This window comes from Anoplophora glabripennis, unplaced genomic scaffold, assembly GCF_000390285.2.
Source record: "Anoplophora glabripennis isolate ALB-LARVAE unplaced genomic scaffold, Agla_2.0 scaffold12, whole genome shotgun sequence".
Lineage (NCBI taxonomy): Eukaryota > Metazoa > Arthropoda > Insecta > Coleoptera > Cerambycidae > Anoplophora > Anoplophora glabripennis.
Genome location: NW_019416512.1, coordinates 2,664,039 through 2,691,521, shown reverse-complemented (window position 1 = coordinate 2,691,521; position 27,483 = coordinate 2,664,039). Strand labels below are relative to the sequence as shown.

The 27,483-nt window shown below is 32.1% G+C and overlaps 1 protein-coding gene across 4 annotated transcripts in view; it reads right to left on the bottom strand.

The window, feature by feature from the left end:
- Positions 1-4,354: 4,354 nt before the first annotated feature.
- LOC108903233 (ecdysone receptor) overlaps positions 4,355-27,483 on the bottom strand; it is a 521,233-nt gene continuing 498,104 nt past the window's right edge. For 2 of the 4 annotated variants that reach the window (XM_018705334.2, XM_018705350.2), the window contains 6 exons: positions 17,185-17,355; positions 11,611-11,870; positions 9,206-9,355; positions 8,995-9,147; positions 8,704-8,926; positions 4,355-5,989 (listed from right to left, as the gene is read on the bottom strand). In XM_018705334.2, the coding sequence (XP_018560850.1) occupies positions 5,739-5,989; positions 8,704-8,926; positions 8,995-9,147; positions 9,206-9,355; positions 11,611-11,870; positions 17,185-17,355 (1,208 nt within the window). In that variant the 3' untranslated portion in view covers positions 4,355-5,738. The remainder of the gene's footprint in view (positions 5,990-8,703; positions 8,927-8,994; positions 9,148-9,205; positions 9,356-11,610; positions 11,871-17,184; positions 17,356-27,483) is intronic. The other 2 variants (XM_018705342.2, XM_018705358.2) reach the window with 1 other exon arrangement.

The following is a 27,483-nucleotide window of genomic DNA, read 5'->3' as shown; positions in this document are numbered from 1 at the left end:
TTTTATGCGGTTCCAATTGAGATCGTAACAACTATACCAATTTATCAATTTTATCGTAGTGTCCTGAGAATGTCACAGTACATACAGTGACAAAACGCTGACAATAATACAAATAAAAGCTTTGTGGTTTGTTCTAGATACGATCTAGGGTGTTATTAACCTATGGTGGGGCCTGAAGCTCTTAAAAAAAAAATTATTCCGCAATCAACGAGTTACCAATATAAGTAGTTCGATTTGAGTTTTTTTTGCGGTTTATTTTGTTTTTATACATCATCTTCAAAATTTTCGGTTTGATTTTACCAGATCTTGCTGAGGCCTCCTGATCTCGTTAGTTCCAGAGGGTATATCACCCATAGCCCACTCCCTAGATATCGGCCTGTTTACACTTAATTATTAGTTAAAATCAAAAGACAGGAAAGAAAATTTTTTCTCCATGTAATCCAAATTATTTTATCAAGAGATTTTAAACTCAAAATATGTGTCACAAAATCATGTTCAGTACCTTCTATTCTTTTGAAAATCTTAATTATTGGTAATAGAGTGTATCCTTGAATAAAGTGATGGGCTGCTGGTCATTGGATTTCAAATGAAATCGTTAAGACATCTCATTCTAAAAAATGAATAATATCTTCTCCTGTTAAGTATTAAAGATCATAAATAAAAGTTTCCCATATAACTGCATCAACCAACGCCAGTGTCAATTTTTTGCATTCCACTCTACCCTGCGGAAATCTCTTCTAGGCATCGCTCGCATAATAATCGTCGATACAAAACTCGGTGATGCGAAGGGGAGATTCTCGCAAGGGTACACGAAAACAGCACAGTCCTTTTTAATGTTTAAATACGTAATGAATCCATGCAGCCGTTTTTCTATGAGACATACATTTATGAAAACTACGGTTACTTTGATGGCAGTCCAAATAATTTGGCAGTGTCAAATGTTATCTTAAAGGTTTTGTGCCGAATTATTCAGAGACTCTTTCCAATAATATCGTGAATAATGAAGGGCTGTATTTTTTTAAAAAGTCTCTGACTAAAACACTCTTATAAGACTGCATGGATTTTGTGCCAAGCACCCCAAAAACGAACACCGCCTACGATCGGTACAGTCGGCATGTTTTCTAAAGATAATTCAACAATAACATATCGATTTCGTGAAAAAATAACTTGACACGTCATTTAGGAAAACATTTTTTTACTTATAGTATCCTTAACACTATAAAATACGATGACCGGGGTGATAAAGTGTAAGTGGCATTTTTTCCAAAAGTAGGCTGTGGTTATTTTTGGAATTCTGGCAGAGACATAGAGTGAAACACTAGTAGAATAAGATATTTGATGGGGTGTGAGAGACAGAGTCACTGCTGGCAGTGAGGATGTAAACGAAAGGAGTCAACCGATTGCTGATTACAATTAACAATTTCCTGAAAAACTTTGTACCATTATTATTTGTACACTTAGTATAGGGTGTATCATCTATCTAATATAAAAATCTGCAGATCTCTCGACGATAAATAATATATTTCTGAACAATTTACAAACAACATTCTACATCGAAAGGCCATCTGAATTAGAATCATCACAAACATGACTTTATTTATAGAATTATGGGCATTTATATATATTGCCGATATTTTATTATTACCTGATGAAATAAGGTATTGGGTTGACTCCTGAGTAAATAAATATGTGCTTTTTGGCCCAGTTCAGTTGTGGACAAAATGCAAAACCGTTATTGCTTGTTTAGAAAAAGAATGTTACTAAAATAATAAGATGAAATTAGCTTCTCGAGGTTTAAATATGATGATATACTGTTAAATAATTGAATATTTAACATTCAAAGGTATTAACTTAACTTAAATCAAGTCACACTGTAAATAATATACAGCATGATCCATTGAGAACCTCCGTAAAAAATTTTTGGAACAAATGATTCAAACCAACTTTTTATATACAGTATGTTCACGGATAGAGTTGAAAATATACAGGGTGAATTATTAAAAATATAATTAGTATTTAATTTTATCTTTAGAACTCAATATACCGTGCCAGTTTTGAAATATATAAATATTTGCTATCTTTTCCAAGATGTACGTACAGTGTGTCTACATATAGTTTTAACCATTGATATCAATGACAAAAAATGTTTATATTTAAATTTGACAATTAGGAAAACGATTCTGCTTGGTTAAAAAATAATCTGTAACTTATTCTTATTTCTGAAAAAATGAGTCCGGATATTAAGGCCTACTCAATTTTTCATAAAATATATTATCTAAAATGGCAAAATTTTAACTAAAAAATGATTGCTTATTTCTTAATTGATATAGTGCATTATTAACTTTTATGGACAAAACCAACCAACCAATATTAGTAAACTTTACGAAGTAGAAGACACCCTGTATATTAGGGTGGCCCAAAAAAAAACTAATATTCTTTTTTCGTCTCTTGTCAAAAATATGTTAGTTTATCATGCTTTAAGAGCCCCCTCAAAAAATCAGCTCTAAAAAAATTTTTTAAGAGGTCGCTCAAGATTTTAAAAAATTTCCAAAATCGTCAAAAATTTATTTTTTTTTAATTTTTGTTCTCGTTATTTTATCATTTTCTAGGTTGAAAAAAATCTCGATTCTGAAAATTTCAAATCGATATTTTAATTTCTAAAGGTCACTCATAATTATTTTAACTTTCAAAGTAATGTACCTGTTTTCGAGCGACCTCTAAAAATAAATATCAGCGAACTAATAATTTTTTTTTATTGAATTTGACGAACAAAAGAATAGAAATAAATAACGAGACACTTAAATTTAAAAAAATTTAAAAATTATAAATATTTGATACTCAGTGCGGTAGTAAATTTTGCCTCGAGAAATTTTTTGTGACCTTTAGAAATTAAAATATCAATTTGAAATTTTCAGAATCAAGGTTTTTTTCAACCTAGAAAATGATAAAATAACGAGAAAAAAAAATTCTATTTCTCTTGAGCGACCTCTAAAAAATTTTTTTTGAGCTGATTTTCTGGGGGAGCTCTTAAAACATGATAAACTAACATATTTTCATGACACGATAAAAAAAATATTCGTCACCCTACTGTATATGTTGGCTCATATGATACTATGTTTTTATATTTGAACGCAAGCGGGAATTTTTAACAAGAAATATTTTTTCAGAATTATTTAGAAATGCTGTGCCCTAAATTTTGACAAATTGAAAATTTTTTTTATATAGACGAAATATCTGTTTCCATTTAAGAATCTAGGGTTCATACGAAATGTTGGAACATGAAAAATTAACCAATTAGTGACATTGCCGATTATAACTAGCTACGTCACAATTTTACACAGGACTTAAAATTTTCACAATAAACATCCACTATGAGGGGGAACCAAAAATAATTGGACATGCCGCTCTTGTAGTTCGGGCTTCTCCCGCTAGATGGGTGTTACGTAACCTCTCCTGAATCAGTCTGCCAAGACGGGTGTAGCAAGCACCTGAGACAGCTTTCGTGCGATGACTATTTTGACTTCTTTGATTTTTTAAAACGGTTGATATTTGAGAACAGTGTGCGGCATTGAAATTTTGTTTTTTGTTTAGTAAAAGTGTATTAGACATGGTTGATATGTCCTTTCGTTCCCCATTTGTTGAATTCTGATGAAAAGGAAACATGATTTGTTGGCAAAAAACCACGACACCCACTCTACTCACCTGATCTGGCACCCTGTGATTTTTTTATTCCCTCGGATGAAATGGAGCTGAAAGAAAATCAAAGGCGGCGCTGCAAGGCATCGGGGAAAACGAGTACGAAAGGTGTTTCGTGCAGTGGAAGAAACGTTTGAACCAGTATATTAATATTAATGGAGAGTACTTCGAAGGCGACTAATGTTTGTAACCCAAAGAAATAAATTCTACATTTTTTGGTGTCCGGTTATTTCTGAATTCCCCCTCGTATTTATCATTTATAGAAACCAAATGTCAGTAATTGGCCAATATTTCATCGTCAGGCATTTTCAATACCTCATAGATTTTGGAATTAAACAGAAATTTGTGGTTTAAAGAGGGCTCTAAAGCAAATAGGCAACCAGCAACACCTTTTTATACATTTTATTACACGGTGTGTCTAAATATGAATTAATGCACAAATAACAGACTTTCCACCATTTTAACGCAAATTTTCAATAAAATGGAGTTCGCTTGAAACTCAAATTACTTTTTGTTGTAAATAAATTTGTAATTTGCATCGTAAATTACAATTTTTTTTGCACCAAAAAGTAATTTGTGTTTCAAACGAAGTCTATGTTATAGAAAATCTGCGTTAAAATGGGGGAAAGTCTGATATTTGTGCATTCATTCGTATTTAGACAAACTGTGTAATAAAATCTATACAAATGTATTGCTGGTTGTCTATTTGCTATAGAGCCCTCTTAAGTGATACAAATGAAAGCTATTTAGCCAAACTTTTAATAAACAGATGACCAACCAATTGGATTATCATAATAAAATTTATTCGATTCATGCATTCGATCAAATTTTTGAAAAAATGTCCTGGTCCACACTGTATATAAAAACTATTGGACGATACCAAATATTCTTTATATGTACGATTTGTTGTGGTTATCTTTGAGATCTTTTTTTTTTATTGTTAGGGACTAATCAAGTTGTAGTGAAAGTGAGAGTGGGATTTTGTGCACAGCTGGCCGGGCCATGTCCGTAAGGCATTAGATGGCGCGCAAAAATAACGGTGTCTGAAAAAAAATACATCTGTCTCATTTATGAAAATATGTTTTATCTACATCGATGAAAAATATGTATATACGTTATGTAATGCTTGTATATGTAGCAGCAGAAATACTAATGGCGGAAACTATATCGTATAAAAAATGAGTAGACTATGAACTACACATCAAAAGAGTTTAAACATCAATAGTTCTTAAAGGCAGGATAGTCTGTAAAGTGGTTATTATTATACGTATGTGTGACCCATGCCCAAAAATAAATGGCACACGTCAGGAAATAGCACTGTCAGAGTCGGTGTGTTTGAATCACTTCACTTCCACTGTCATTGTTAACGTTGCAAGACGCTACATCGGACGGTTGCATTTTATTCTTAATAATTTTGTATGAAGTAATTCTGCCCCCCGTATCCACTCCTAAATTGGTGCGTAAAATTCATCTAAACGAATCAATAATAATTTATTAAAAACTAAATTGCACTTTAAATTATCGATTCCAGATCATAAAATTTTCCCTTCCTGTTCAACGGTCCCTAGTTTTCGCTTGCACCTGCCCTCAGTCTGAATGATCCTTGTTTTTTTTTCGTGAAGGCACCTTGTTTTCAGTCCAGTCCAGTCTTACCAATTAAGTAAGCATTTTGCCAAGATAAAGTTTTATAAAAGTTCATAGAGGCTTATAAAATCTACGTATAGTTTGATTCTTATACGAAAATCGAACTACATAATCATCTAAATAAAAACTATTCATAATATAACATTTCTAGATGCCGTCGAGGGTTAGTAGTAAAAAAAGAATAACTTTTATATAATATTTCACAGCCAACTTTGGTGGTGCACTGTCCAACTGTCATTCTCTTTGTGTTAAGTAATCTGATTTCATGCCATATCTCTTTCTCTCTCTCTCTCACTGTATGTACAACTCATCAGAGAAATTAAAAGTTAAAAACGAACAGCGAAACAAAGGAGCACCACCCTTCCCGGGTTCTCCGGATTTTCTCGTATCCTCCTCTACTATGTCTTCAAATCGACATCCCATATCTCGGCCAGGAATGGCGGTAACTTTTTGTTCTTCAGTTTCAGGCTGAAGCACATTTCAGAGTTCTGGTTACCGAGCGTTCGGAGTTCTGTCAGTACGGACAGCAGTTTCGCAAATATAGTGCCTGGCCTGGGCTTTCTTCTGTTATCTACGTAGGCCCTCAGAGCCTCTAAATAGATCTCCTGAATTTTTTCCACCTTCCAGCCTTCTATAAGCGCTGGCCGTTCTGAAAACGAAATCATTAGGTTATAAAAAAAAAATCCAAACAATTTGTATATGACGAATCATACATGGAAACTTATTTTACTAAAAATTTTGTTTTAAAATGTTATTACGGTAATAAAAAAAATCCTAGAAATGATTCTTTTCATGGGTTTAGATTAGGGTGGCCCAAGAAAAACCAATATTTTTTTTCGTGTCTTGTGAAAAATGTTAGTTTATCATGTTTTAAGAGCCCCCTCAAAAAATCAGCTCAAAAAAAAATTTTGCTAGTCGCTCAAAATTTTTAAAAATTTTCAAAATCGTCAAAAATTGATTTTTTTTTTTAAATTTTTGTCGTTATTTTATCATTTTCTAGGTTGAAAAAATCTTGATTCTGAAAATTTCAAATCAATCTCACTTAAATTTAAAAAAATTAAAAAATTATAAATATTTGATACTCAGTGCGGTAGTAAATTTTGCCTCGAGAAATTTTTCAAGTGTCTCGTGATTTATTTCTGTTCTTTTGTTCATCAAATTCAATAAAACAAAAATATTAGTTCGTTGATATTTATTTTTAGAGGTCACTCGAAAACATTTTAGGTACACTACTTTTAAAGTTAAAATAATTATGAGTGACCTTTAGAAATTAACATATTGATTTGAAATTTTCAGAATTGAGATTTTTTTCATCCTAGAAAATCATAACGAGAAAAAAAATTAAAAAAAAAATTAAATTTTTAACGATTTTAGAAATTTTAAAAAATTTTAAGCGACCTCTAAAAAAAATTTTTTTTGAGCTGATTTTTTGAGGGGGCTCTTAAAACATGATAAACTAAAATATTTTCACAAGACACGAAAAAAATATATTGGTTTTTGTTTGGGCCACCCTAGTGTAGATAGACAGTTGACGTCCGACTTTTTGTTTTTTTTTAATAACAAAACCATATTTATATGTTTTCATAAATCTGTGTGATATTTTATAACAATTTAGTGGTCTAATATGGTATGAGGACGCCTTATGTATTGAAATACACTTCGTAACACATGAGTAATATCGAAACAAATTATCCAGAATTATCAGAGATGTACAATCGACAGCCGATTATCTTGTCAGCGAAAATGAACAAGATATAATGGAATGTTTGCCACCTTTTCAGATATTAACAGAAAATAAACTAATGTGATAAAACTTGCCCTGTTCTGTTTAATTGTACTATACGCATTTTGAACTATATCAATATCCGATATGTCAAAATATATTACAACTAAATTTAAATCCTTATGTAATTGGAAAAAGGGCAAAAATGCCTGAAAGAGTTCTAACAATTACAAAATGTCTTATTTTCTTAATAAAAAAACCTTTATTTTAATTATTATTATTAATAATAATTATTATTTTTTTAATATTATCTCATTGTTAGAGATGGACACAATAACTCGACAGGGAACGTTTTATCCAAATATGTAAAAATATACAGGGTGTTCCATTTAAATTAACAAAGTTCACATTCGCTGCCATTTTATTTGGACTATGTTTTTCACATTTTTTTATAACTTAAAACAAAAACGTTAATGGGAGGGAGAGTCAGAATCTAGTGAATCACCCTGTACAGCTGTGACGCTCTAAACTATGCCTTNTCTGTGGCACTGTTGACTGACAATACTGACATAAAAAATATTGAACATGTGCATAAACATTATCATACGTGGTCTATTCTCTGAACCAAAGTTGAATTGATCAAAAAATGGAACGATTTGTATTCGTTTTGTCAGAACTACATTGTTAGCGCATGTTTAATGGAGTGTTTGCAATAAAAGTGAATGTGAATTGTACAAACAATTTCATTAAATATATATATATATATATATATATATATTTAATGAAATTGTTTGTACAATTCACATTCACTTTTATTGCAAACACTCCATTAAACATGCGCTAACAATGTAGTTCTGACAAAACGAATACAAATCGTTCCATTTTTTGATCAATTCAACTTTGGTTCAGAGAATAGACCACGTATGATAATGTTTATGCACATGTTCAATATTTTTTATGTCAGTATTGTCAGTCAACAGTGCCACAGAATAGCCGATCTTGTTGCTATGGTCATCGGTGCAAAAAAATTGAACAGTGAGATGCAAAAGTGCCACGTTTTATACGATACCTTTTGCAGACAATACCATGACAAATATATTAAGAAAAATGCATGGAATAAAGTATACGTTGAACTAATGCGTAAGTTTTTAAGTTCATTGATGGAAATATATTTTAAAATATGTCTCTCTTTATATGTTTTAAATTAGAAAAATACAATAAACAGTCGATGCATACTATCGTTGAATTTAAAAACTCATACTAATGTAGATCCTCAATAAAATATGTCATATGGTTCCGCTCATCTAAAAACAATAAAAGAAATGGTCGGCTGCTGTCATGTGCAGCTCCAATAAGATGAAGAAGTCCATTTTATATGACTTGATGGCGAAATTCAAACTGTTTACTTACATGTACTTTAATTTTTTTGATATTTTTGGGTATTACATATTGAACCTCTTTTCTGATATGAATTTGTTTACTGAAACGAAACAGTTTAAGCACGGTGGATTCGGAGAATAGAGTTTCATGTTGATTAAACGATTAACGTTGATGTGGAATTTTCTTACCAAATATCACACTTGCTTAAATTATTGCGGTAATAATTTAAGCGCTAGTGATTTTATAAGTGACAAACTTACCTGAGAATATGACGATGGCTGTAAGTAGGGCATATTCAGCATTATCAACTTTCATAGAGTACATTGTCCTGCAGAAGTGTAGGAGATCCTCAATAGTCTCACCCATACCAGCCAGGTTGTAACTATCTCTAGAATATGGCTGATTGTTAACGAACAGGATGGAGTCTGACTGAACGTCGTATCTCCTGGCCATTCGGAACATCATAACTTCACTAGAACATGCCTGAAAAAATAATAACAGTTGTTAGTGTTAAAAATAAGGTTGTACGAGTGATTTTAAGTGCGATTTACCTTTAAGAGAGCGATTTGGTCTTCTCGTAAGAGTTTGTCAAAGCCAGGTAGCCTCTTAGCAAACTCTACTATAAGTTGTACGGTTAAAATGGTGATTTCAGTTATATGCCTAAACCGAATATCACATTGGTCTTCTCCTTCCATTGGTTGGTTCTGAAACATAAAACAAAGTATTACATCCAGTTGAAATACATCTATAAAAATCACTTACGATGATTCGTTTGACGTCTTCTTCTGAGGGATGTTCATATTCGTTTTGGAAATAGACTAATCGATGTATGAGTTCCTCCTGCTCTGGCGAGATGGGCTTGACGCCATTAGTGAGGGTCTTCTCAGAATCGGACAGCTGCAAGAAAAACATCTACATAGTATATTAATAAACAATCCTGCAAGTGCCACACTAGTCCCAAATGAAGGAAACAAAAAATAATAGAAGCTGAACTCGGCAACAACGTTTCGGTTGCTGTTTGTTCAGTTTTTATTATGTTTTCATCAACGTTTCACTTGTGATTAATGCAAAATCATCTTATTCTACGTGTACAGGTATAATCACATAACATTCTACCTCTTTTATAATTTTTGTATTTCTATCTATAAAAAATTGGGAAGACCAATGTTTCCGGAAATTTACTTCTTTCAAAACTCAAAAAAAATGCAAAAAAAACTGGATGTTGGCATTCAGAGATATGTGCAAAACCGTACTTATCTTATCAACTTCCACGTTACCTGCTACATGAGTGTTGTATAATAATGAAAAAGTAATATTAACAGTTGGTAAAAGAAAGCGCAAAAACTAACGTATAGGAGGGGAATACTGGAAGGAAGCCGAAATAGTTGAAGATAGGGAGTTGAAGTGAGAACAGTGTGCAGATAGGTAGCAAGACAATCGGCGGGCAGTGTGACAAAGTAGTGTAAAAATAAGTGTTTAACCGGTATTAATTAGCAGGTAATATCCGTTAAGTACTTTGTTGTTAATTGTTCAATGTAATCTTATGATTGTGATGGTTATAGATGTTTCATGATAATAATTCTTTGTATGTTTAGCTTCCATTGCTTTATGCTCAAGGGCATATATTGTCCTAAGGTAAAATTGTTATAATTAGTATTAACGATTACTCATTATTTATTTCAAGTTAAAATATATATATTGTGTGGGCGCCCAGACATTACAATAATGACTCTTTTGTTTCACATCTAACTTGTTTTTGTCATGATTACGTTGTTCGTAAAATATAGATGTTTCATGATAATAATTCTTTGTATGTTTAGCTTCCATTGCTTTATGCTCAAGGGCATATATTTTTCTAAGGTAAAATTGTTATAATTATTATTAACGATTGCTCATTATTTATTTCAAGTTAAAATATATATTGTCGTGACTGCCCAGATATTGCAATAGCAACTACTTTGTTTCACATCTAAGTTGTTTTATCATGACCACGTTGTTCTTTGATTTCTTGTGCTCACTTTATGTCATACGTCTATACGAGCCTTGTTGAGTTTACTAACATTTTCGCCCGTGCGGAACGAATCTGGATTAAGCTCGATTGCCTCCCGTATGGGACTCCAGTGTTATGAAGGATCTTTCGAAATCTCAACTATAGCTGGATTGCCTCCCGTATGGGACTCCAGTACCTTCCGGCTCTGCCGGCTAATTAACACCAAACCTCTTCAGTTTTACTTGGAAGTGTGTATGACTAATATGAGGTAACCGATGACATTTAGTGACGCATTAAATGAGACAGGTCTTATTTATCATTAGCAAAGGATCTTAATTTATGCCTTTGGTTAGCGGTTGTTTTGCATTTATATTTGGGTGGTAAGAGCAACGATCGTGGGTTTCTCTGCCATGCTCTTTCCCCGCAGGAGCTCTAGGTGAGCCTGGCACTCTCATTCTATGTTAAATGACTGTTAATGTTTTTGTTGTTCTTTCTATTTGTCACATGTTTAATTTGAAGACTGTTGTATGTAAATAATAAAGTTAGGTGTATTTACTTTGTCCTTGTTTTATAAAATTAAACCATACATTACTTCAAAAAAAGTTAGTAGCCAGCGCCTTCCGGTCAATAAAAAAATAGATACACACAACGTAGGTATTTCTTATGACGATCACATATTTTTTGCCACAACTATGTTTATATTATTTTTTTTTATCAAACCTAGGGTTGTTATACTACAGATACAAACCAAAAGTACACACTGTATTTTTATCGTTTTTTAAATTTATCTTTTTTTTATTATAACTTATAATGTCATATATAGATATACGTTGACACTGCACAATATTCTGGTTTATCTACTTTTTGACTGTATAATATATATTTAGTCTAGAAGTCCATGAAGTGAGTGCATATTTATGTAACCTTCAATTGTTTTTTATGCATTTCTTTCAAATCACAAAAAAAATTCCGAAACCGGTCTTTACCATTTTTTCTAGATAAAAATGCTAAAAAATAAGGAAGATAAAATGTGAATATCCCTGTACAAAACACTAAGTCATAACAATGGATATTCCACAGGGTATTGTTTTATATCTATTGTTTTGTAAATATGTAATGTAACTAAATCATGAGTCGATTTCGTATGAGGATTTTATAAATTATTAACAATAGTTACCTCTGGTTCTAATTTGATCATTTCCGGAGATCCGTTCGTGGTACTGTTGGGCTTGTCCTTCTCCTTCTGGGCTTTCTTCTCTTTCCGTTTCACAGCACACTGTACCTCTGGAACCACACACTCCGGCCTCATTCCGACACTCAAACACTTCTTCAAACGGCACTCCTGGCATTTCCGCCTCATGTACATGTCTATCTCGCAATTGTTTCCATATTTGCATTGGTAGACGGCATTTTTTGTAATACTTCTCCTGAAGAAACCTGCAAATAGCGATATTGGAAGTGATGAAACTGACGAAATAGCGTGCATAAACATTGTACATAGAAGGGTAGGCAAGTCGGCATACGCGGATATACTGTTTTGATTTGATTAATTTTTTTTTATTATAAAGTTCTATGAAGTTTAAAAAGTGAATTCAAAATTACTCAGAAGACCTATTTTAAAAATTTGCATGTGTTTAAAGAAGTAAATTCTTCATTAAAATGTCCTGCTCGCACATTTTTTTGAAATATTATTACTACACGACTTTAAATGTTAAAAATGTCCACAGTTCAAATAAATCTTAATTATTTAAGGAATACGTTGAGATCACATGAAGACTTGCGATAAATAAACAATTTTTTTCCCTTATTGAAGCAATAAAACACGAAATTCTATGTAGAACAGCTAATAAAATTCATAGATGGAGATGATAAATCAAAAACTAGTAGGCAGGCATATGGTATGGTGAGTAGGTTGTGTTAAGTGACGTAACGAGACAAATACGTAGTCTTCTTATAGTGGTTTCGACACTAGCGTTTACAAACTCAGATCTCGTTCAGCGGGTTTTTGTTGGTTTTTTGCACGATAGCTGAAAGCCCGGATTAATAACTACGGTGAACGTTAATTGGTGTAGACTTTTTTTCAGTCTAAGGATTTATACAATTACTTAGTTTAATATGTATGAGACTGGTAGAGTCGAAGCATGTTTCATGTCATATGTCATCGCCAAAATGCGAATTCACAAAAAAAAATTAAATTGTAAATGAGCAGGGTATACAGGGTATAAATGACGTTGCGACAAACTTTATCTAAAAAATTAAAGAAAAAGCAGTTCCTAAGAATTCTACGACTTTGTACAAAATGTATATAGAAAAAATCAAATTAAAAGTAAATATAGTATTTTGTATAGTTAATTTACTAAAAGTATTAATTAAATAGACTACATTTAAAAGAAAAACACCGTCCGTAAAAATAACAAATCGACAAACACCTCAACCCAATGTTGACAGCTATACTATAATAATAATAATAATAATAATAATAATAATAATAATAATAATAATTTACCCTAGTTAGATTATACAAAGAACCCTAAATCGGCTAACTATCCAAGCTTCAGACTATAGTAGGATCATATTCGATGCAAAGTAATAAATCATTGCCTGTCAAGGGAATCAGTGCAACACATTTTATACGGGGTTTTGGAAATTGAATAATTTCTTTATGCATTATGAATTAATAGTATATATTTATGAAAAACAAAATGAAGAACAAAGGCATCTCCTTCGCACATTGGGCGGCAGGGCAACAATACATTTATTACTTCTTTCATCCTCCCTCACATGACTTGTGTCTTGTGGTTGTTGCCGCGGTGCGCGTGCCGACCCGGCGTGGTCAGTTTCGTTTCGGTTGTATTGGTGCTGCGTGTTTCTCGCTCGCGATATTTGTGAGGCTATAATTGTTATATGTGCAATTATATTTCGTTCAAACAAAAGTGTTTTTAGTGTTTTATTTGTGTGCTGTGAGTGTGTTTCGGGCAGTTGTTTGTGAATCGTGAATGCTATTATATTTTCTGTGCTAGTGAAGTGAAGTTTTTTGTATTATTATTGCTCTGTTGTCGTTATATGGAGAAATGGAGGCGGTGTCTGGATGTTCGCGAGCCGGATGTACTGCTGTGGGTACAAAAAAATATGTATTAAGTTACAGAGAAAAAACGATAATATTAAATGTCTATAACCCTTTAGAAAAGGATCATCCCATGAAACTGAAGACTGGTTTGGTGGAAATGAGTTCTAGATATACTGGAGTAAGCGAATTATCTGTTTTCAAAATTTTAAGAGAGAAGAAAAATGGAGACGTTAAGAAACCTAAAAAAGGGGGTGGAAAGAAGAAATTAATATTAAATGAAGTTGAGAAAAATGCAGTTTGGCGTACAGTACATAAATCATAGAATTTATATTTTGTTTATAATTTGTTAACATTTCTTGTTTGATAGAAAAATAACTTATTTTGTTGATATTGGTAGAGAATTGTTGTTAGTGTTTTCATTTGATAGAATCATATCATAGGATTTATATTTTGTTTTCATTCTGTAAATATTTATAGTATATCTGTTATACAAGGTTTTTGCTTTGAAACTTCGTTCTCCTTATAAAAAAAAAAATCGTAATGGGGTGCGATGAAGAGATCAGTTCACGTCTGGAACCCTGTTCCTACAAAAATCCCTTTATTCTCATAAACTATTTGTTTTAAATGTAATTTATTATAAATCCAATTCGTTATTTAAATTCCACATATGTACTACATTTCACCTCTGTACGCGCCACTGTTTATTGTTCCCTGCTCTACGATCAAGCTCGCCAGGTTAGTATTTGACGTATAACCGACCACTTCGTACACTCGATGCACCTGGCCGACTACAGCTAGTACCAGAACACAGTGCGTATGCGGCGGTATTTCAGATTTTACATTCAATTTCATTTTAAATGTGAAACGGTTCATCTTACGCCTCCTAAAAATGATGACACGATTTTCTTTTGATAAAAGACCGACAATTTTTTGCTCTACTATGCATCGAATACGATCCTACTATAGATTGTTGTAAAATTCGAAAATGACATAAAACATAAACAATTTTTGTTTATTTACAACTTCATCAAATAAAAATTTAGTTAAACACTTTTTATTAACAAAAATTAGGCACTTTCAAGACTGGTTTACACTACAAATACAAATTTCTAGAGTTTGTCGGGAATACACGGTTTTTAACAGAACTGGACTTCAATTTTTTAATCAGAAAAACAATTTAGCATCACATTCCATATATTGACACTCGTGTTTTTTCCCAAGGAACACCCTTTGTATTATTGTATTTTTGGCTCCCTTAGTTTTTTCAAATTTTATCAATATAAACCTGTACGCCATTATCTTTTGTCGTTTGCAGGATATTAACAATTAAATAATTAAATCTGTTCCGTTCATGTTGAAAGCAATTTATCACTTCTTTATATATTAATTACTAATACTTATAATAATTATAGTTACATTTAATAAAAATTGTATAAATAGGCTTCCTCGTTTTTCACCGTCTAAACGAGATTGTCTTTGTTTTTTTTTCAAATTATTAAACAACTTCTAGCTAGCTAATTCGGGATATTGATTAATGTCATCAACTGCGTTCTAAATTATATGTTAAATGTCTAAAATAGTCGCAGGTCGATTCATATAGGCGTTGTCTTTTAAATATCCCCGTAAAAATGTATCCGGCGGTGTCAGATCAGGACTGTTTGTTGGCCATCGAATAGTCCCATATTCTCCTAACCATTGCCAGTTTAATTATTCAGTAACTTCTTTTACATTATGGGACGCAATATCTCTGGAACCTGATGCTCGATTGTTCTCCTGATTAAAAATTTGTCATTAAAGCAAATCTTGCTTTTTCGAAAACTTCAAAGGTAAGAAAGTTAACATTTTTGCGTGATGACTCTTGTGTATATGTAAATGGGCGGATTCTTATAAAATTAATACCTCTGTAAATATTTATAATTATAAAAAATGACTCGCTAACCTCATTTACATCGCGAATTATATTACTTTATTACAATATATGTAGGTACACAGTTAAGATTTACACTGTTTGAAAATTTTATATCTTTTTCAGAAACTGTATTTCACATATTACCTTTAAGCACAACCCTTTTCAATCACGATTATTTTTTTCTTATTGAAAATAAGAAATTTCGGAATTGTTTCATTCTGCTTTCCGAAAAGTAAGCATGTAACCCTCTCCCCTAAATATATGGCAAAAAAGGGTCGGTAGCTTTAATATTTACAGCAACAACTAATTTTTAGTTCATGATATATTTAAAATTATCTAGCATGTGTGACGTCACACCACTCGACTGGCTCAATCCGATGACCCAATGCGCTACTAACTAATGTCTATTTGTGGTATAATTTTAGTTTTTGTTCGTATTTATTAGTACTTTCAAAATTTCAAAGAATAATTATTGTTCAAAATAATCAAAACTTAAAGTATATGACGTTTTTTTTTATAATTAAGACAATGGCAATACTATTTTTATTCTAAGTAAAAGAAGAATGCCACAGAATTTCTACGCCACTGGTGATAATGGGAATATTTAAACATACTGAATAGACTATGAAGGAAGTGTTTCCAAGTATATAAAAAATATAAAAATTTCAAAATCTTTGACACCTTGTATCTGATATATCTAGATATATTTGAGTAAATCTAATTTATTTTAACTTTACAATCAGCCCTTGCAAGGATGCCAGTAATACCTATACACCCTGTATAAGTTTAAAAATTACTCTTTTCGTCTGGTGCAAAAATGAAATCTGTGGACTTAATAGAAACTAAACTACAGGATTAAATCATTTATCTCGAGTTATAAACTAGTGCAAGAACGGAACAAGTCACTTATGTCGTTCTGGCACCCCATCTTGCATTGGTTTTTTCGTGCATGGAAAAACGTTTTGAATGTTATTCATTCCTTATCATTCTTATTCACCTATTCTTCCTTATTCTGGGGTAAATTTAAAACTAAAAAAATAAACAAAACATTTACATATCCCATTCTTGCATCATAAAAAATGGATCATGAATGATTTTTTGGACATATCATTATTTATGGGAATATTTCATTTAATGTTATAGGTATGCAAATGTTGTACTTATTTCCCTTACTTCTCCTAAACAATTTACATATTGGCGCTCATTCCCTTCTTACACCAGGGTCTACAATTAATTATAGTTAAAATTAAAACAAATTGTCTACCTCTCGCGTTGAATGCGGTCAATTCCAAAAAAGTGACGCAGGGTCTTCTTGCAATTCAATCTCAACAAATATCGTATGGACCCAGTAAAGTATGTAACGAGTGGTATGACGTCACACCGTGGCTTCCGTGCGTTTTCCCGCGTTGCGTTTTCATTATTTTGAGGGAGAAATTGTGAAAACAAATTCAGATTTTTTTGCACATCCAACTAACAATGATGTAGGTATAATTTCTGAATATGAAAAGAAGCTGGTAAATGAGCCTACGATAAAAGCATACGATCTGATAATCTCGCAGTGAAGTTTCAAACACTAACTTTCTCATCAATTATTATTATTCTCATCATGTTCTTGAAAAGTTTCTACAACTTATCCTTCACGTCTCCCAAACACGTATAAAGAAGTACCTATCTAGCTCGCTTCCGTACAAGTAGCGTCTGCGGTTGCGGGTAGCAACTCATCACCGGGATAGTTTAACGGTTCGAGAGTAATAACTATCGAGGTCCATAATTACCTTTACATCCTTCGCAAGTCAGAGCGTTGTAGTGGTACCCAGATGCCCTGTCGCCGCACACCAGACACAGCTCTTCCTGTTGCCGAGGTGTGGGCCCCTTTTTCTTCTTCGCATCGCAACTGTCCGCGCTGTATCCGTTCAGACTGCTGGGGGGAGACAGATCTTCGCGTCCTGCAACAGAAAAAGGATAATTAACTATGCTGTTTCCAAGATAACTACATTTTTTAATTATTACTATGAAATGGGTGTAACTGTACATTACATACATTACGCGTTTGTGTATAACTATTATTCTTGTATCTGTTTTTATTATATTTGATGTTAATATGCAAATGTAGTAGTGAAACAGAATATTCAGAAGGACATTTTGTAATTTTAAAGATTTTTAAAGAAATCATTAATTAATTTATTTAGAAAAGGTACGGAAACATAGAAAAAGGTAAAAGGTACATTATTGTTCTAGATTTGAAACAACCAGAACATACCTAATCAACGTAGTTTTGTACAAAGTAAATACAAAAATTAATTCAGTATTTCAGTAAAGAAATAATATGTTTTTATTACGTGAATATTCTTTTACATCAACGGGGCAGTTAAAAATGCGGGTACCAAATGCTTTCACGTGATATTTCTACAGGAGAAATACGTAATTTTCTCAAAACTGCTTTGAAACATACATGGTGATTCAGTCATAATGTCATTAATTTTAAGGGAAGATGGGGAAAAATTATTAGAATACCTACAAAGGTCTATCGAGAGTGAATCTTGATCCACAGAATTCGGTCACTAACCTAGCTTTTACTGTGTTTTTAATCTGTAGTGAACGACAAAACTTAACGTTTTCACTATATTTTATAACTGAATATGAGTTTTTAGTATTATCTTAGTTAATTATTCAATTTGTAGTACGTAGTGACTTATTGCTTTTCAAAGAGTAGTAGCTATTTAAAGTTCCAGGATAAAAGAAAACACATCCGTTCATAGCACTTTATCAATAATAAGTTCGGCTGCATTTTGATTTTGAAACCAATTGAAAAATTCGAGACGACTGAGGAAATCAGCTGTTTCTCTTCAATGTTGAAAGGCACTGTAGTCTGCCGGCCGGCACGTTCCCTGTTGCGAAGTAGAGTTCAAAGTTAACGGGAGTTAAGGGGTAATTTGCAAATTTTTTAAAAGGTCAAGTAATTTTTTTTTTTTGATTTTCTATCTTTTTTAGGTCATCCGAATACGTGGTTAAAATTAATAACATCATCACCCTGTAGAAACTATCTAATTATAAGAAACACAATTTTAGTTTTAAATACAGTGTGTTGTGATCTCAATTATGACAGTAACGTCCGTTGTCACATTTTTCGCGCGAATTTTTATATGCAGTTTTATAAAGATAATTTCCAGAAAAAAAACATAAGTATTAGTACTACTTTCTGTTGTATCTTATGTGACAAAATAAGGTTTTAGTAAATTATCCTTGTAAATAAATATAATAATGATCAGTAAGTAAATACTATTTTTTTTAGAACTAATTTATCAAAATTGCCCAGGAAATTAAAAAAGTGGAATTGGATCTACATTACTGGAAATATTGCTTGTTTTCATTTAAACAATTTTCAATACATTGCAGGAAAAGTGTAAAATTACAAGTTTTACGTTACTTTTATAAGTTACTTTTACTTTTAAGTTTTTATGATTATACTTCATTTTTTAAAATTATTTTGTTATAAATGTGAAATGAGTTATATGTACAGTTTATTATTTCCAAAATTACACTTGTTAACTAAACAGAACAAATCAACACTTCAATTGTTCATTGTAGGTATTGTTAAATCACGCTAAGATTTATTTTAATTTTAATTTAAAATTGCTCAAAAAAAATCTCTTAACTTCTGGTACAGATTATAAAGACAATAATTTTATATTTATTTTCGGTGATAATTCTTTATTTTATAGCACGCTTTGGTTTGTAACACTACGCGTTTCGTTTGCTACACCCAGATTTTCACTTTGCGTGAGATAAGTAGAGCAAACAATTTATGTTTATTAAGTATGTAAATTTAGAAATTATTTCACTAGACTAGGTACGCTTCGTTTAAGAGAAACAGAATCTCCTTTAATACAGTGTGTTCAATTTCAATATTTAACAAGCAGAATTTTACGAACTATGTATTATTTTTATTCGGTCGCTGTAGTGTAATTTTTGTAATTTACATTGTACAGGGTGGTGCTTAAAAACTAAGTCGCATGCTCTTCATATTCCATTTGAGAATAAAGAGAAACATTCATACGAAGATAAGTCTGGAAATCTCTGATTCTAAGATGGTATGTACGTTTAACAAAAGCCGGGACGCGTGGTAATTTATTTATTAGTTCTCGTAACGGATGGACCAAAAAGTCAAATATTTCAGTCAACACTAATTTATCGAAAAGTTAAGGGATTTCAAGTAGGTTTAGCGTCGCAACAAGGCCGTCCTTCGGAGACTGTCGGGGCCATGTGTTGAGCATCTGGTATAAAGAGAAAAATCGATATTTCAAATAACGCGCGAAATGCATTCCAAAGAACGTAGGAATTCCAAGAATAAGTTGTTAGAAAAATAATAATAAAAAAAAACATAAAACACACCACAGAAATGGGACAACCCCCAAATCCAAAGCCAAAGGCTGTGCGGAAGGGGGCTACACTTGAAAAAACGCGGACAAACACCCATTATCCATCGACATTGCCAGTGCCGAAATGCTTGCCACCGCACTCTCGACCGACTGCGCTACCGTGGCGATAATAGATCAAATAGCTGGTTTTTAGGCGGATTTTCCAAGTTATAAGAATAGATTAAATGAGATTGACTAATCCGTCATGATGAGAGAAACATTCTAGAATTTGTGTCCAATGACAACATAAAGTTCCAAATATCTGCCGTGTCAGATTGTCATCGTGTGGACCCGGCTACTATAGTTAGAATCACGCCGCTGATCTATTTTTTGATCCGATTCTGTATTTGCCACAGATATAAGAAAAAAATATGCGATGCTTCATTGAAATTGAGGCTGCGTCCTTGTTCCTATTTATTCCCCATATTTTTAGAAATACGATGTATTTGAAAAAGCCAATAGCAACGTTAAAGCTCATTTCAATGCTTGCCAATCCCAGTCAAATAGTTTATTTATTTATTTATTTATTTAATTTAAATAACGGGAAAAATTACACATAAATCATGAAATATTGGTAGAAAAATACAAACAATTAATGTTAAAAATATATACAATTATCAATGAACAAAAAACAACACCTGGATATAAATAAAGGTAAATAAAAAAAATTACCAGAAGATCTCAACTTTGGGAGCATATAAATCTTTTTATATCTACCAAGAAGAATTTAATATACTTATTAAAATTTTTGTAATGTAGGTACCTTTCTGGATTTTTTCTTGTTCAAAAAATTATATGTGTACATAAGAAAATACGGTTTTTATACCATGAAAAAATAGAACTATTAAATTATTTGAAGAAGAAAATAAACTCCAAGACAATTACTGATTCCAAAAAAACAAGGAGTAATGTAATTATTAACGAGCTCTATGAAGTTATTTCTCTAGCATAATTTTAGGTAAATTTGTAGAATTAATTTGTAAGTAGTTTAACACCTTTGAAGTAACGTAAAATTAAACCAAAGATAAAATAAATGAAGGTCATTTTTACTCTATCCTAAATAAACCGTCAATGTGAAACATTCGGTTTTACATAATTAGGGATCATTTTTTAAATAACTGTTTCAAAATTCTCTGTGGATAACTGGATTTTGAAAATAATCATTTGAAGATATAAAAGTTTTTTTTAATGACTAAAATATTCTTGTATACATATGTGCAAATTTTCTATTTGTTTTGCTTTTTGCGAATTTACACTGCTCCTCAACGAACATTAGACTTTTTCAAATGCACATCAGTTTACTTGTGTAAGATCTGATTGTTTGTCTTTCTAGACAATTAAAAACATCGCAAGTAAAATGTGGAAACAAAAATATGTCTTTGTAGCAGCTATTTTCTACTTGATTAATCTGTCAAAAGTGACAGCAAAAATATAGGATGTTTGTTTGAATGAGTGCATTTATTCAAGAATTTCAATATGTTAGGTGCGTGTTTTGTATTAATTATATATGTACATATCATTTTTTAGTACCTATTTATTTTGGATAATTATGTATTATATAGCGTGGTGTAATTCAATATCAGTTGGAAAATGCGACCCATAGAGTTGTTTCCCACAATACCACAGGAGTCTTGTCTTTAAGGTAAAAAAGAGTAAAAACATGGGAGAGCTTATAACAGAATATACGTTTTTTGAAAAAAAAAACACTTCATAAAGAATTCCAAGAAAATCTGATTACAGTGAAAAAAAAGTTAGGTAACTGGAATTTAGTTCATAAAGGAATCCAAGAGAATTACGATTTAACGATTTTACCAGTTGTGACCAGAATGTACTAAAAATTTAAAGCCAATTCAATTCTTACCATTTCTTCATGAATTTATTGTCATTGTCAACAGATTGAGCACAATCTTGCACATGTTTCTTTGACTGTGTAATCCTGCTGAGTTGTAAGGTACGAAGAGTGGCAACACTCTTGAAATCCTTACTGTCGTTTCTTGTACGCTGTATATGGAAGAGGCTAGAGATCCGAGATATTATTGCGGAGTAGGTACGTGGGTACTGTGCTACGGTGCGGAACGTTCAAGGACAACCGACAACGAGATTCCTCTCCGGATCACAATGAGGCAGGCATTCGCGTGACTTTTATTGCATTACGACACAACGGCGCACGGACAAATCTAATTTATGGCCCCGATCGCGCGGCCATTAATCGAGCGTCGATTTTCGGGAAGTTTTGACCTCAAATCTTTCGGTAAATATTTACTTGGCAAACTTTCCAAGGTAACTTTAATAGGGATATTATTAACGTGTTTGCAACAAAATAACCTACTGGCACCATGATTCACGGCACATTTTGTAACGTCGTACCAAGTTCATGCATGTACAGGGTGTACCCTAAATAGTGGTACAGTACTGATAGATTTTTGCGAGAAAATCAGGAATAAAAAGTATGATTTAAAATAAATATGCCTGACTTTTTTTATAAAAACATGTTGAGAACCGCTCTTTATTGCCATTTATTGCCTTTATTGATTTCGCATTGCTAAAATAATATAGTGAGATGAAATCAAATTATTGATAGCAATTTATAAGTTAAATTAAAACTTTACTTGAGTAAGACACGTTGAAGAGAAAAGATTGAAATAATTGTTGTAATACTTACAAAAAATATTTGAGTAAAAAAAAATTGTTAGTATTAAATAGGTAATTGTGAATTATTATCGGAGAGTCGTATTACTAGAGCAGAATAAATTTCAAAGACTTAAGTATAAAAAAACATCATTTTGGTTAAATAGGGTACATGCCAAAGTTATTATTGGAAAAACGTAATCAAAATTAATTAGTAATAGCAAGTGACATATATCAAATGAAAGCTAAAATATCATAGTTTTATTTAATAGCAGTATTATGAGTAAGAAAAATAAGTATCAAGAAATATTAATGTCTAAAGTATAATNAAAATAAATATGCCTGACTTTTTTTCATAAAAACTTGTTGAGAACCGCTCGCTTTATTGTTATTTATTGCCTTTATTGATTTCGCATTGCTAAAATAATATAGTGAGATGAAATCAAATTAAATAAATAAAATATCATAGTTTTATTTAATAGTAGTATTATGAGTAAGAAAAATAAGTATCAAGAAATATTAATGTCTAAAGTATAATATTTATATTAATATGAAATTCAAATACAAATATATTTTGAAATATAAGTTAAAAATTTTTGGAAATAAACTGGAATGTGATTGTAAAATTGTAAATTATAAAGTGAAGTGAAGTGAAGTGGAAAAAGAAAACGGCATTTAAAAGAACAGGCATATATGTGGAAAGGCCCCAACAAGGAAGAAAATATCAAGTGTAGGAAAAAAAAATTTAGAAGATTATTGATTAGTTACGAAAGAATTTGTCAGAGAGAGGTATTGAAAAGAAGTAAAGTGGGAAAAACCCATATAAATAGAAATAATTATAGTGGAAAATAGTAAGATAAGTACAGTTAGTCAACCAGTATAAAGAAAATCTAAAGTTGAGCCGAAAAAGGATTCAAAAGGCCAGTCTCTTAAAAAGGACTCCAATAAGATTCCAGGACGAGATTCCAGACGCATAAAAGACAAGATTCCAGACGCATAAAGTAAGCATCAGGTTTCGGATATCCAGAAGTCTCAAGAAAGCGAGTATTAGGACAATATTCCAGACGAATAAAGTAAGCAGCAGGTTCCGGCTATCCAGCAATATCAAGAAATCGAGGATTCCAGGAACGAGATTCCAGACGCATAAAGTAAGCAACAAGTTCCAGCTATCCATTAACTGCAGGAAGACGAGGATTCCAGGACAATATCCAGCCGAGTATAAGAGGACAAGCAGTTCGACAATTAAAATCAAAAAGATATACATAGGGGTAACTTTGTGCACAAAGAATTACAAAATCGTATAAGATACAGCTAATGGCTGCTCTTACTTGATATTCAAATAAAAGTATTTTCCAATAAGTGAAAACCAAAGTGCTTCCTTTTTGGCAAATGGAAACTAATATACAGCTTACATTTTTGCCCCGAAAATTTTTCTACAAAAGGTCTCAGAAAATCTGGGAATCAAATTGTTTTCAAATAAATCGATCTCTAAAAAAAAGGACGTACTCAGGAAATATTTACTTCTTTCCTTCGTGACACACCTAGAGCAGATAATAATTGATGTCTAAAAAAAAACGACGGAATTAGGAAATGTGAGAAGAAATCCATGATTTTCCAGGAAACCCGGAGAAATGACATGTTAACCCGAAGCCCGAAGATGTACCATGAAAACCCGAAGACTCCGGGTCAAAATACGTATTTCTCATTAAAATTTAACATTCTTTACTTGAATTTGATACTAGTTTTCTGTTTTAAATTATGGTACTTGTAGTATATTTATGAGTTGTCTACATGTGCATGGAAAGGTTATGACAACTTTCTGTTGGCATGTTCCTAACTAAACATATTTTGTAGCAACTAACTGTTTAAGTAGTAGTTAAACTATTTTTTGAGTAATTAAGAGAATTACATTTAAAATGGTGCAATGTTAAACTTTGGCATTTAACTAAATTTTTAACTTAAGTTAATTTTTCAGACATTTAGTGTTTTCTTTGTTATTAAGTCAAAATGAAGACTAAGAGTACTGCATAATTCAATTTTAAGTCACTTTTAAAATTAGTTACCATTTTTTAAAGTATTGTTCACAGTACATTTGGGTTAGCTTTAATCCGCAATATACAGGGTGTTTCAGAAAGACCTCCCGTAAATTCAGGGGGTGATAGTACGACAAAAAATAAGAATTTTTTGTCTTATGAACTATATGTCTATCTCCTCTTGTTTTCGAGATACAGAGCGACAAAATAAAATTTTTTAAATAGAATTTTTACGAAAATTTTAGAAAATAAAATTGTACATTAGAAATTGGAGCCCGAATGGTAAAAACCTAACCTTAAAAAAAATTAGAACCCAAAATGTAATAGGAATGTAACGCAACTAGCGCCCTCTATAAAATATATAAAAAATAATTAGATCAACGTATTTGGCGTTCTTGAAAACCCCGGAATACCAAATTTCATAAAAATATTTCGCACCGTTTGGAAATTTTTGTAAAAATACTATTTAAAAAATTTTATTTTGTCGTTCTGTATCTCGAAAACAAGAGGAGATAGACATGTCGTTCATAAGACAAAAAATTCTTATTTTTTGTCATACTATCACCCCCTGATTTTACGGGAGGTCTTTCTGAAACACCCTGTAGAACTAAGAGACTAAGATTCTAAATCATTTTCTTGATACATAACATGTCAAACTCGCAAATCGTTAGTGTGCATGTAAAAATGATTACCTTACATTTGGACAGAGGTTCTCAAAATGTACATGGGGCTGGGTGGATTTAAAAAAAAATAATATCTCTGTAAGTACGTGCTTGCACCACATTTTGTAATGAGGAAATAATACGATTTTAACGATATGTCATACTGACTTATCTCAAGTGGGGAATAATCGGAATAATCCGGAAGGAGACTAACAAGAAATGAAACCGCGTCCACATTTGGTAATTTATCTAAACATTTGGCGATCGTCGAGTCGAATCGCACCAACTGGGCCCGAAGACGGATTTACATAATCCAAATATTTACATAACAGAGCCGGAGCGGAGGGATATGGAAACCCGGACGGGAAGGGGAAAAGTCAAGGCCGCGCACTGCCCCTGGTCAATAAAGATGGCGGCCGCTCGATGGCGATGTCTTGGCCGACAACTCCAGAGGCCGGCAGCACATTGATCCACATACTGCTCCACGGTGCCGACGGAATCGTGTCGCACGCCGACGTTGCCGGATCACGACCTAACGTCGCACACTGGGACAAATGCAGACGTTAAAAATGAATTTCTTGTTTTTTATACAGGGTGATTTCGCTTTAAATGCAGAAACTGCAGGACTATATTCATTACAAAAAAATAAGTAGAGTTTGCTCTATAAACTTTTTCCTGCGGGACTACGTATTCGCAATAGTCAAAAAAAAATATATTTTCTGCCATATCTTCATAATGCGCTGCCGGAACTGATTGAAATTTACTACAGCATATTCACTTAATTAGACCTTTTATTGAATGTAATACTAACCTTGTGGCTTTAACCAGTGGCGTGCTACTGGTACTATCAGACTAGGTCATCGGGGTTATCTTAGAGAGGGAGAATTTGAAAAATAAAAAAATTGTGAACAGGCGGGAGGAAATGGTAATGTTATTCAATGAAATAACACAAAAAGTTTGGGAAAACAAATGCGGTAAAAAAAATCTAAAGGAGTCATTTATTTTGTTAAATTGTGGTAGATGTGATTCAAATATTCTTTAAATTTTTATTTTTATTGATTGATGAGGTCAAGTAATAATAGAATTGATAGATAGATAAACAAAACAAAAAAATTGTCACATTTGACTTTTAATTCAAATTTTTCAAAAAGTAAACTCTGTGACGTTTTTTTTAGTGACTTGTCGTGAGGATTTATCCACTTTCTTAGTGTGATATATTTCTATATCAACCCTTTGACTGATCCTTTTGGTGCAATGGTTTTTTATATAACTTCATTGGACTAATTATCTCGCTAATTATCTTCTACCCGAAGTAATAGCTGTCGAAAGATAGGCTGACGCATGGCTTTTATTTTGTAAGCAAACCATAAACAATAATTATTTAAGTATAAAATAAATGTAATTGCAAAGCGTAGCTTTTATGTCAAATATTATTTCGACAACTGCTTCGAAATATTGTAAAAATTAGCGACAAAAGGAGTAAAGCTTTCCAAATTTATGATAAATTTGGAAAGCAATAATTTGACGTTTATAGTAAAAATATGTATAGATTGTATTTAGTTCCTACGCCATAGTAATATCGAGAAATTCTGACATTAGGAAAAAAATTGTGTCGAAATATTACTAATCAAGTACTTAGGGCCATTTTCATAATATCTGGTCACTTGAAGATGACTGGAAACTGCAAGTTAACCAGTAAATTTCCTTTTCACAATATCGGATTTGGCATTAGCTTTTGGTTAACCTCCCAATTTGTTAACTATAACTTAAAGTATGGGTTAACTACCGGTTTTGAGAAACCTAACCTATAAAGTTTTATCTAAATCCGTAAATTTTATCGAGTTGGGATTCAGAATTTAGTTTGTAGAAGTTGAGCGATTATGAAAAAAATGCATATAGCAGCAAAGAGAAATTAATAAGTAAAGTAATGCCTAGAATACTTCGGAGACCTAATTATTTTGAAATTATGATTCACACGACTTTTTTGTGAGATTTAGATTAAAACCCAGAACAGTTGAAATGTTGTTGGAGGAACTTGAGGAAGCAATCAGTCATCCAACAGAAAGGTAAGTATCCAAATTACCTTATGTAATAACTACTTAATTGTTTTCTTTGTAGGAACCTCGCTTTGTCTACAACTTGCAAGTCAACAGTTGTTGCATGTTGACTTTAAATTTTTTTGCAAACGTTTCCTATCGAGCCATATTCGCGTTTCGTCCACAATATATTCAAATGCCAGAAGAGAGAGAAATTGCTTTAGTCCGGCAAACATTTTTTATTATTCTTCAATACGTTTCCAAATTTTTTCCTTATCTTTCCATGTACGTACATCA